This window comes from Erinaceus europaeus, chromosome 12 (assembly GCF_950295315.1).
Source record: "Erinaceus europaeus chromosome 12, mEriEur2.1, whole genome shotgun sequence".
Lineage (NCBI taxonomy): Eukaryota > Metazoa > Chordata > Mammalia > Eulipotyphla > Erinaceidae > Erinaceus > Erinaceus europaeus.
In genome coordinates, this window is record NC_080173.1 from 50030968 (window position 1) to 50043318 (window position 12351).

At 39.0% G+C, this 12351-nt stretch overlaps 1 protein-coding gene across 3 annotated transcripts in view; it reads left to right on the forward strand.

Annotated features, from left to right (window-relative positions):
• IKZF3 (IKAROS family zinc finger 3) overlaps positions 1-12351 on the forward strand; it is a 108146-nt gene that overhangs the window by 71589 nt on the left and 24206 nt on the right. For all 3 annotated transcript variants that reach the window (XM_060203570.1, XM_060203571.1, XM_060203572.1), the window contains 3 exons: positions 175-435; positions 1456-1623; positions 6377-6493. In XM_060203570.1, the coding sequence (XP_060059553.1) occupies positions 175-435; positions 1456-1623; positions 6377-6493 (546 nt within the window). The remainder of the gene's footprint in view (positions 1-174; positions 436-1455; positions 1624-6376; positions 6494-12351) is intronic.

Sequence of the window (12351 nt, forward strand, 5' to 3'; positions counted from 1 at the left end):
CTGATTGTGGTTCTGAAGTCAAATAATAAATGATCAGCCTAGTGGTGTTTCCTTTCAATGTTATGTTAGCTTCATTTGGTATTTAATTGTCAATTGTGAGTCTCTGTGCTTTGAGCTGCATTGATAGCTCCAAATGCAATCATTGTTCATTTCTTGCATTTTTCCTCCCTGCAGATAATTCAATGAAAGTGAAAGATGAATACAGCGAAAGGGATGAGAATGTTTTAAAGCCAGAGCCTATGGGAAACGCAGAAGAGCCTGAAATTCCTTACAGCTATTCAAGAGAATATAATGAATATGAAAACATTAAGTTGGAAAGACATGTTGTGCCATATGATAGTAGCAGGCCAACCAGTGGAAAGATGAACTGCGATGTGTGTGGATTATCCTGCATTAGCTTCAATGTCTTAATGGTTCATAAACGGAGCCATACTGGTAAATAGTCTCCTTTAGCCATTCTTCTACAGACTGTCCTAATGCAGCCATTTGAGCAACCAAGTTGTAGAATGTGGGACTTCTGATATTTTTATGGATTTTCCCTATAATTCTGATGTATCTTTCCTTCTCTGTGTTTGCATTTGCCTGGTGATTTTTTCCCCTATTTCTCTGTATACTTGACAGAAATGATGCAAATGCTAAAACACATGATAAATGATGAAACAGACTAGGGAGCACAATGTTCTTGGTCAGCCAGATATTTTTTTTCTCTTAATAATAGGAGTTAAATTATACAATTTCCTTCATAAGAATCTTTCATATATTTTTGCATAACTTTTCAAAACAAAGAAGATCTTATTTATCTGGCTTAGATTTGCTAGATGAAAGGATATAATTTGTATAACTTTTTAAAAACAAAATTTATCTTTAGACAGTGAATAGTCCCTATAGAAATAGTTACAAATACAATACTTTCAATCCCCAGTACCACCATAAGCCAGAGCTCAGTAGTGCTCTGGTCAATAGAATCTGAAACTTTTCTTAAGCTTAAAGGAGGCTCGCTCTCTCTCTCTCTCTCCCAATACACTGAGCCCAATGCATTCCATCTGACATCTTATTTCAAGACTTTTAAATTAGTATGCTTCTGGACTTAACATATGTTAGTGGGACTTGGGTCTAGTGCTGTTTTCAGATTGAGATGGATACTAAATTTAAATATATATAAAGTTATATCCAGAAAGCACTTCTGAACTTACCCTTGTTTCTTTGCTCTGATCCAAAACAAGATGATAGATAAAATAGCCTTGCTAGGGTTGTTTTGTTTTATTTTCTCTCTTGTAAGTAAGTCTTATGTTTGCTTTATATAGTTTCCACCACTTTATATACAGTTTCTGTTCCACTGGCTCCAGTGTGAACAGAAACTGTCTAAAAGATGAGCTTTAGCATAGGCATCTAACCTTTGCATATGCTGTTCCACTTACCAAGTGATCAGCAATCTCTTTTTTGTCCTTTTTAAAGGTGAACGCCCATTCCAATGTAATCAGTGTGGGGCATCCTTTACTCAGAAAGGTAACCTCCTCCGCCACATTAAACTGCACACAGGGGAAAAACCTTTTAAGTGTCACCTCTGCAACTACGCATGCCAGAGAAGAGATGCACTCACAGGTCATCTTAGGACACATTCTGGTAAGTGAGAGCAATGGGCATTCCATGTCTTGTATTAGCATGTTCCTCAGAGCCCATTGCAGGAACTAGAAAGAGTTAAGTATAGAAGTTTTAATCTATCATTCCTGTTCTGAAGGGTTACAACAGCAGAGACCTCTAGGGCTAATTACACTTCCATTAAGGCATTAATTGCTCTCCGTCTGCCTCTATGGGGATGATCATCTCCTTACCATCCTCACTCCCCTAGAGAGTAACACAGTCAGACAGGAAGAGCCTACCCTATAAAAATGCCTGTTTAATATTTGAAAAGCAAAGCATAGCCTTCAGTATTTTCTTATGGTAAACTTTATTAAAAATACTATTTTCAGGGACCAGGCGGTAGCACAGTGGGTTAAGCGCGCGTGGCTTAAAGTGCACGGACCAGCATAAGAATCCCAGTTCAAGCCCCCAGTTCCCAACCCCGGCAGTGAAGCAGGTCTGCAGGTGTCTATCTTTAGCTCCCATGCTGTCTCCCTCTCCTCTCTCAATTTTTCTCTGTCCTATCCAACAATAGCAGCAAGGGCAACAAGTGCAGCAAAATGGGAAAAATTGCCTCCAAGAGCAGTGGATTTGCACACATTTCGGAGACTGACCAAGCCAGAGCAATAACCCTGGAGGCAAAAAAATAAAAAGATTAAAAATATTATTTTTTCCGGGGGTCAGGCAGTAGTGCACCAGGTTAAGCGCACAGAGTGCAAAGTTCAAGAACCAGCACAAGGATCCTGGTTCCAGCCCCGGCTCCTCACCTGCAGACGGGTCACTTCACAAGCAGTGAAGCAGGTCTGCAGATGTCTGTCTTTCTCTCCCCCTCTCTGTCTTCCCCTCCTTTCTCGATTTCTCTTTGTCCTATCCAACAACAACAATGGAAAACTGATGCCACCAGAGGTAGTGGATTTGTAGTGAAGGCACCAAGCTCCATGTGTCTTCCCCATCTCCACTGCCTGTTCTATCTCAAAAATAAGAATAGAGCAGTCTGGGAGGTGGTGTAGTGTCTAGAGCTTTGGACTTACACATGCCAAAATGATGTTCTCCTTTCTCTAATAACCCTGGAGGCGAATATATATATATATATTTCCTAAAACACATACACAATAGTCTGGACAGACTAATAATGTACAGTTTGTAAACCATGTAAAACTTTAAACTAAGTTTAAATTTTCATTTGAGGGTTACTTTTGGCCTTACTAAATTTGGGCAGTGCCCATTCAGGGCTGTTTATTTTCTTTTTCTTTTTTTTCATTTTTATTAGTAATCTATAAGATTATATACTAACAGAGGTATACTGGCTCCTGGGCTAAGTCTGTTAAACCTAACTTTCTTCTTCTAGAGAATAAGCATCAATAAGACTTTATTTAAAAAATAAAATCTATGTTCTGTCTTTTGTCTTCACATTTGCCCCCCCCCCCTTTTTTTGCCAAGATGATCATTTGTTTTCAACAGTTAGAATTTCCCTCCTAGAAAAATAAGACTAAGCTTATTTTCAAATTTGGGACCTCATGTTCTTGATGTTATCTGACATTTTAATTGAAGAGGAAAAAAAAAAAAGGTTTATTTTATGTCAATCCACAGCTACTACTTTGACTGAAACCCATCCCCAAGTCCACAACTGATCACAATTCAGAAACTAAATAGTAAATAGATCTGCCCCTACAAAAGTCATCATGAGAAATCCTCAGTAGCAGAAGCTTTATTTTACAGCTTATTGTTCAGAGTAATGTCCTGAGAATTCCCCTCAGGCTACTAGTTCCCGTGCCTGTTCCGCCATGTTATGCCCTCAGGACATTGTCTATATCCCCGCAATATCTGGAGTGCTTTGGTTACTCCTCCCCCCTCCCATTCTCACGAGAGTTATCATGCTGGAGTGCTATGGTTACTCCTCCCCCTTCCCATTCTCGTGATAGCTACTCCTATAAAAACCCTTCGTTTTCCGCACCTCGTTCTCTTGCCAGCGCTTCACTCCGGTGTTCAGACGCAGAAAAGGTTACTGCGTGAGGCGGCCATTTTCGCTACCTCCACGTGGCCCAACCTGCTTCTCTAGCATCCAACTCTGAGGTGCCAGCGCAAATAAAGATTTGTGTTTCCTCTTCGCTCCAGACCCCTCCTCTCTCTCTTCTCCGTGGCCGCCGCGCATAACAACATCTGGCTCAACAACAGTAATGACTTAAGACTGTCTGGTCCCAAAAATTTAGAATAGTTCTTTTTTTGGCCTTCTTCAGGTAAGACTCAACATCAGTAGTTATTTTTAAGGCACATTCCAGATACTTAATATTTTCAGTTCTCACCAAAATTGTTTTATGTATTCATTTAAATTTTTTATAAGCATCTTTTAATGCTTTAAGTCTCAAAAGCTGTTTTAAACAGAGCAAAAGTATCAGAAAATAAAAGTCTCAGTTCCTAGAACTCTGACAAATTAATAGGGTACAATTGATCAAAATCAGGAGGTCATCTCTGGTCACAAAATTTAAGTTACATATTTCAAGCAATAAGGAATTTGCAGAAATTAGAAGGATTAAAGTGTTCTGTATAGTATGAATATGCTTTTGAGAAAACCTTTAGTTCATCTTAAAAAGTAAAATGAATGGGAGTCAGGTGGTAGCACAGCGGGTTAAGCACACATGGTACAAAGCACGAGAACTGGCTCAAGGATCCCGATTCAAGCCCCCAGCTCCCCACCTGCAGGGGAGTCGCTTCACAGGCAGTGAAGCAGGTTTGCAGGTGTCTATCTTTCTCTCCCCTTCTCTGTCTTCCCCTCCTCTCTCCATTTCTTTGTGTCCTATCTAACAATGACGACATCAGTAACAACAACAATAATAACTACAACAACAATATAAAACAACAAGGGCAACAAAAGGGAAAATAAGTAAAAAAAAAAAAAAGTAAAATGAAGTCTTGTAATTTGTTCTTTTTCCTATTACTCAAAAGTGTCCTCAGTGAATTATCTTTTTAAATTTTAATTTTTTTATTATCTTTATATATTTATTAGATAGAGACAGTCAGAAGTCGAGAGGAAAGGGGAGACAGAGAGGGAAGAGATCGAGAGACACCTGCAGCATTTCTTCACCACTTGCGAAGCTTCCCCCTGCAGGTGGGGAAGGGGAACTCAAACCTGGGTCCTTGAGCACTGCAACATGTACGCTCAACCAGGTGCGCCACCACCCAGCCCCTAATTTTTATTATCTTTACTTATTTTTTGAATAGAGACAGCTAGAAATCAAGAGAAAGGAAGAGATAGGGAGAGTGAGAGAGAGATACTAGCAGCATTAACCACTTACAAAACTTTCCCCCTGCAGGTGGGGACTGTGGGCTTGAACCTGGGTCTTTGTATGTTGCGACATGTGTGCTCAACCAGGTGTCCCACCACCCAGCCCCGCTTATTATTTTTTACTTAGCCCAGTGTTTGCTATAAGCATTTGGTAAGGATACAGTATTTTTTATTAATTCTTTATTTTATTTCATTTTATTTATTGGGGGGATTAATGGTTTACAGTCAACAATAGTTTGTACATGTGTAACATTTCTCAGTTTTCCACATAATTCAGCCCCCTCTAGGTCCGCCTCTGCCATCATGTTCCAGGTCCTGAACCTCCCCCCCCCTCACCCCCACTGCACGCCAGAGTCTTTTACTTTGGTGCAATATACCAAACCCAGTCCAAGTTCTGCTTTGTGCTTTCTTATTTTTCAACTTCTCTTTTTTATAATTATTAGTGATTTAATAATGATCGACAAGTGCTGGCTAAGAGGGGTATAATTCATACAGTCCCTACCACCAGAGTGCCATATCCCACCGCCTCCACTGTAAGCTTCCCTATTCTTTTTCCCTCTGGGAATATGAACCAAAGATCTCTATGGGGTGCAGAAGTCTGACTTCTCTAATTGCTTCTCCGCTGGACATGGGCATTGACAGGCTGGTCCATACCTCCAGCCTTTCTCTACCTTTCCCTAATGGGGTAGGACTCTAAGGAGATAGGGTTCCAGGACATATTGGTGAGGTCCTCTGCCCAGGGGGATAAGGTAAATTTATCCAAGTATGTCAATGTTAAATACAGGCCATTTCTAGCTAAATGATCAATTTCTACAAATGGTAGAATTCTTTACTTATAGCCAGACAGATGTCACAGAAACACCTCTTTTTACTTCACTATTAAACCATCTTGAAAAATAAAGAGACCTTAAGTTTTTCCTTAAAGAAACAAAATTAGTTTTGGAACGTGAACACTGTATATCAGTGATAATTATTAAGCCCAAATCCTTCCATGAAAGGAGGCTATTGTTTGGAAGAATACTATATATATATGTATGTATATATAGTATTTTCTGTCATATATATATATATATATATATATATGACAGATAAATTAAGACAGAGGAAGGGGAGACAGAGATAAAGAGGAAGAAGCAGAGACCTGCAACTCTACTTCACCATTCATTCACCATTCATGAAGCTTCCCCACTGTAGGTGGGAACTGGGGGCTTGAACCCTGGTCCTTATGCATGGTAACATGTATGCTCAACTAGGTGTACCACCATTGACCCCCTGAAACTCCTCTTAACAGGAGCATCAATTGTGTACCACTATTTTATTTCAATTTACTAAATTTTAAAGTAATGTCAATGTTAAAAGTACTCAAGTATTCTATGTAGTCTCAACTATCTCCTAGTGAACAGTTTTCACAGAGCCACAAGACACCACTTGTGCTTTAAAGGTCACTGAGTGCCCCTTGTGCTCTCCTTATAGTTGAGAAACCCTATAAATGTGAGTTTTGCGGAAGGAGTTACAAGCAGAGAAGCTCTCTTGAGGAGCACAAGGAGCGCTGTCGCACTTTTCTTCAGACCACTGACCTGGGAGAGACTGGTGAGTTCATGAAAAATACTCTTGCACACTTTCAGTGAGCACTGCTGTTCTAAATTAATAAAAAAAAATTAAAAGATAGCATTAATAAAATTAAAATATGGAGACCAAAAGATAGCTCATCTGATAAAGCACTCACTCTACCGTGCTCAAGGTGTTGAGTTAAAGCCTTGGTATCACGCGGGAGCATCATGAACAGCAGCAGCAAGGGCGTAGTCCCTACCTCCACCGCCCCTTCTCTGTCAAAAATAAGAATAGAGCAGTTTGGGAGGTGGTGTAATGTCTAGAGCTTTGGATTTGGGATTATTATACATGCCAGAATGACGTTCTCCTTCTTTCTCTAATATTAATAAATAAACCTCTTTTAAAAAAAAAAGTGAAGTAGAAAATTGGAGACCAAGGAGACCATGCTGTGGGCTCACTTAAGTGCAGGACCTGAGTTCATTCCCTGGGACTGCATTAAAAAAAAAAAAAAATTCCTGATGCTCTTGTGGAGTTAACATTTTAATGGAGAAAGACAGAGCATAAGCAAAATGATTTATTATTCAGTTTATTGAAAGGTACTGAATGCTGCTGAATGCTGCTGAGAATTAATGAAACAGCTCCAACAGGTGACATTTTAACAAACTTAAAAGGATGAGGAGTGAGCCCTGAAGATGACAAGGAAATAGCAAAGGCACTGGGGCTTGAATGTGAAGAAGTATAAATAAATAGTTCTGGAAGGTTGGAGCAGAGTGAGTAATAGGACATGAACCCAGAGAGGAAATGGGAGACTAGGTCTTAGCAAATTCTATAGGGCATTATAAAGACTGATCTTACTCTGCATAAAATTGAAAATCACTAGAGGATTTGAAGAGAGGTAACATGATTGGGCTTCTTGGTTTAAAAGAATCACTGTTTTTGCTATTGAGACTAGATTGAGGAAAGTTGGAAACTGGAGAGTTTGATCAGAAGGCCTTTGCATATAATTCAAGCAAGAGAAAACAATGTCTTGGTAGTGGAAGAGATGGTGAGAAGTGAAAAAATACATATAAATAGTATGGTCCAGATACTGAAGAGTCTGAACTGGAATAAGCAGGTTGGAAAACTTTCTCATTAGTTGATTAATTTTGCTTAAAGTTTCCAAGAACCTAGTTATGATGTTAAGTAAGGTCTTAATATAGAAAGATGTTCTTTAACCAAAGTCCCCTGAATATTCCTATCTACTCAGTGATGCTTATATTTGACTTTAGTAATTTTGTTAGGGACAGTGTATAGGGAAAAGGGATCTGAAACCTTAAATAGCTGAGATGGGGGAGGGGGTTGGGCAGTAGTGCTGCAGGTTAAGCGCAAGTGGTGGCAAAGCACTAGAACCGGCATAAGGATCCAGTTCGAGTTCCCGGCTCCCCCACCTGCAGGGGAGTCACCAGCGGTGAAGCAGGTCTGCAGGTGTCTATCTTTCCCTCCCCCTCTGTCTTCCCCTCCTCTCTCCATTTCTCTCTCCATTTCTCTCTCTCCTATCCAACAACGACAACATCAATAACAACAAAAATAAGAACTACAACAATAAAACAAGGGCAACAAAAGAGAAAATAAGTAAATATTTTTTTTAAATAGCTGAGATAGGAAGCACCTTGCACATTTTAAGGGAGTTTTAGGGAGGTAGCTACACCAGGAAAGCTGTGGGAAGACAAATGATGTCAGCAAATCAATGAGAATAGCTGGGGGGAATGAGGATGTAAGGTTTAAGACAGGGAAAGGTCCATGGGCAGTCCTTTTCTTCTTTCTACAACCTTCATGGAGCCTGTCCCCACAAGCTGTCTCTGCATTTCTGCACTTTAATATCACTTCTGAACATATTTACATCTTGGTAATACCAAGTTTGAAATTTGCACACATGATCACAAAGTCGCTTATAATTCCTTTCAAGATGGCGCTTTGCCTGAATCCTTCCAGGAGTGATCTGGTGGTCTCAGGACTGTCCTTGGCCAATCACCTCCACAAAAACTGCATATTTGGGGGGCTGGGCGGGAGCGCAGTGGCTTAAGTGCACATGGCACAAAGTGCAAGGACCAGCGTAAGGGTGTCAGCTCGCCACCTGCAGGAGGTCACCTCACAAGCAGTGAAGTAGGTCTACAGGTGTCTTTCCTTCTCTCCCCCTCCTCTCTTGATTTCTCTCTGTCCTATCCGGCAACAACAACAAGGGCAGCAAAATGGGGGGAAAATGGCTTCCAGGTGCAGTGGATTCGTAGTGTAGGCACCAAGCGCCCGCAATAACCCTGGAGGCAAAAAAAATTTTTTAATAATCAAGAAAATAATAAAAATTGCATATTGTATTCAGTGTTTTAAATTACATGCCTAGTGATAGTTGTGTGAAACACTAGATGTCTTTTCATGTGTCAGTTATATTTTTATTTCCTTTTCACTCTTCATTTGTGTCATCCTAGAACTTCTTTATGCCACAACCCTGTAGTTAGTTGTCTTTTGTCCCACCCATTTTACTATCAGCCTAGCTCTGCCGCTTAGGTTTTCTAATATTCTTATATGGTTACTAGAACTACTTGGTTACCAGCTACTTGTTTAGAGGAGGTACAGATTCTGACGGGATGTGGTGTTTGATAGTTGTACTTGAATAACTGGAACTTTCTAAAGCAGAAAAATGACAGAAGTAATGTGAAACTTAGGAAAAATGGAGTAGATATCATGAGTAGTTTTCACTATACTCATTTTGAGTGAGAGGAAACTTTATTTTAGATAAAACCTATGTTATGATGTTAGGAACTGGCCAACTGAATTCCGCTGGTTTGCACTGCTTCTGCTTTTTGTCCTGATGGCATCTTTGGTTTTATCAAGGAGTTGGATTTCCTCCTTATTTCTAAAGAGAAATATTTCACCCTCTGTTAAAAAAGAAAAAAAATAAATAAAACTTGGGTTTTAACTTCTTAGGCAATATGCTTGTGTTTAGTCAAGTAATATTTGGACATCTTGCAACTCAGACATGAGTTGCAAGACAAATTTCAGACATGACAAAACTCTTCCTGTAAGAAATTCCCAAGTTGGGCTGGGGAGATAGCATAATGGTTATGCAAAAAAAGTCTATACTTGAGGCTCTAGTGTCCCAGGTTCATTCCCCGGCACCACCATAAGCCAAAGCTGAGCCATTTAAATTTTTATTTAAATAAAATAAACTCCCACGTTATGAAAATCTATTATATTCCAAATTGCATCATCAACATTTAAAACTAGAAGAATTAGAATCCACGTCATTTTAGAGGTGTGGAAAATGAGACTCACTGGAAATTCGGTGAGTTATTTTGATTTTTTTTAAATATTTTTTATTTTACCTTTTGTTGCCCTTGTTGTTTAACACTGTTGTGGTTATTGATGTTGTTTTTGGATAGTACAGAGAGAAATGGAGAGAAGAGGGGAAGACAGAGAGGGGTAGAGAAAGACAGACACCTGCAGACCTGCTTCACTGCTTGTGACTCCCTCAGTGAGTTATTTTACAATCACTAGAGCTGCCTTGGGGAGGTTGCTCTGTCATAGCTCAACAGCTTAAGGCTCCAATTAAAAAAAAAATCAATATAACTTCTGTTGTTTTGTTATTAGCTACATTTGACCAAAACTTCATTGGTAAAATTCACATAACATACAATTCACTGTTTGAATATGTGCAATTAGTAGCTTTTGATATATTCACAAAGTCATACAACCATCAACATTATTTAACTTCCTAACATTTTTACCAGACCTCAAGAGAAACCCTGTAGCCAGTACTTGTGACTCTCCACTCTCCTTCTCGTCAGTCCCTAGCAACCAGTGTTCTAATTTCTGTCTCTGTAGATTTGCCTATGGTGGACGTTTCATATAAATAGAATCATATGATGTGTGACCTTTTATGTCTGGTTTCTTTCACCTAGCACAGTGTTTGCAGGGTTCATCCCTGTTGTAGAATGTATAAGCACTTTGTTCCTTCTTAATATTCCTTTTAATGGCAGGATACTATTCCATTATACAGATGTATCTTTATACAGTATCATTATACAGTACTGCTCAGCTCTAGCTTGTGATGATACCAGGGGACTGAACCTATGACTTCTGAACCTCAGGCATGAGAGTCTGTAACATAAACACTGTGCTATATTCCCAGCCCAACATATTTATTTATCCATTCATTAGTTTAAAAATTTGGGGGTCCCCATTTTTTGAAAATATGGCCTGATTAGATATTTGTTTTATGGTGGTGCCTGGATCAAAACCAGGGCTTTCCACATGTGCAGCAGACACTCTACTGCTGAGTCAACAGCCCCAGCCCAGTTTTATCTATTTATTTGTAAGAGAGAGACCAAAGCACCATTCCATCATTCATGAAGTTCTACTTATTTTGTCTTTATTTCTCAGTGGTGGTGCTGGGGATCAAACCCAGGGCCTCAAGCATGTAAATCAAGCAGTCTGCTGCTGAGCCACTGCTCTAACCCCTGATTAGCTACTTAGAAAAGTTAAAAATTATCTATCTAGCAACAGAAATATAATGACTCACAAACTAATAGATACACACTCCTGAGAGAGGTGTGTGCCTTCTATAAATAGTAAGTTCAGTCTTCTTTTATCTGAAGTAAGGTTACCATGTTACTTCTCATCCCATTAACCTTAAAATTTTTTTGAAATTAGGAAATTTTCAAAAGAAATATTTTACGTATTTTCTGTGGTATGAGATAATTCAGGAAATGATGAAATATGGAGGTTAAGTTGATTTGCATTTCATAGGGTGGTTTGATGGATGCATGCACTATACTTTAAAGTCTCAGCAAAAAATAAAGGGTTAACTAACAAAGTCAGCAAGTTTTGCTTTTTTTGTAATGGAGGTTTCAGGTTACAAAATGCATAAAGTCACAGCTTAATCAGGTACAATAAATTCTGTGTTTCAGTCAATATATTACTCTCCTTTATATTTTGAATAGTTCACATGATTTCTTTTGACATCCAAAATGTAAAGAATGTTAAAGTAGAGGGTAGATAACAGAATGGTCATGCAAACAGACTCTCATGCCTGAGGCTCCAAAGTGTCAGGTTCAATCCCCTGCACTACCATTAAACCAGAGCTGAACAACAACAACAATAATAATAGCCACAATAATAAAACAACAAAGGCAACAAAAGGGAAAATGAATAAATAAATATTTTTTAAAAAATTTAAAAAAAAAACCAGAGCTGAACAGTGCGTGCTGGTAAGAAAGAAAAAAAAAACTCTTCAAGAATATTTAATCTAGCACAAATGAATCTGTTCCCAGTACAATCTATTTCCAATTCCCTCTTAAGATTGGGTGTACCAATCTGGATGTAATGTGTCATTCTAAGCCTGCTTATTATAGCATTACAGCAGCAGCACACCTTAACCTTTCACTGTTAGCTTTTCAAAGGGTGGTGTTCCACTGCTGCAGTAGAAGCACAATTACATCTCAGGTGCTTACTGCAAATGGAAGCACAGTTTAACATGAACACCAAGCCTTGGGGAAAAAAATCTGTCCCCATCGCGAAGCAGCCTTTCATGGAAGAAGGACAGGCTACAAAGTTATTGAACTGGAGGTCAGTCTGTATAACAATGTGGTAAAAAAGGGCTTGTGACCTTATTATTTGTTGGATTGTCTATATGTCTGGCTTTGAGTCAGAGTTGTTTGTAAAAACGAGTGAGGGTTAAGTAACCCCTACCTTTAAGAACTCACAGTTCAACAGATGACTTGTATTAATATCATACAAAGGTGTAACAGAAATACTTGTGATATTTTACTTCAGTCTAGGTTTCTACACCAGCCATTACAGGTGACATCATTAAGATACTCCAGTTCTGCTGTCTTTAAAAAAGAAATAATCTGGGAGTCGGG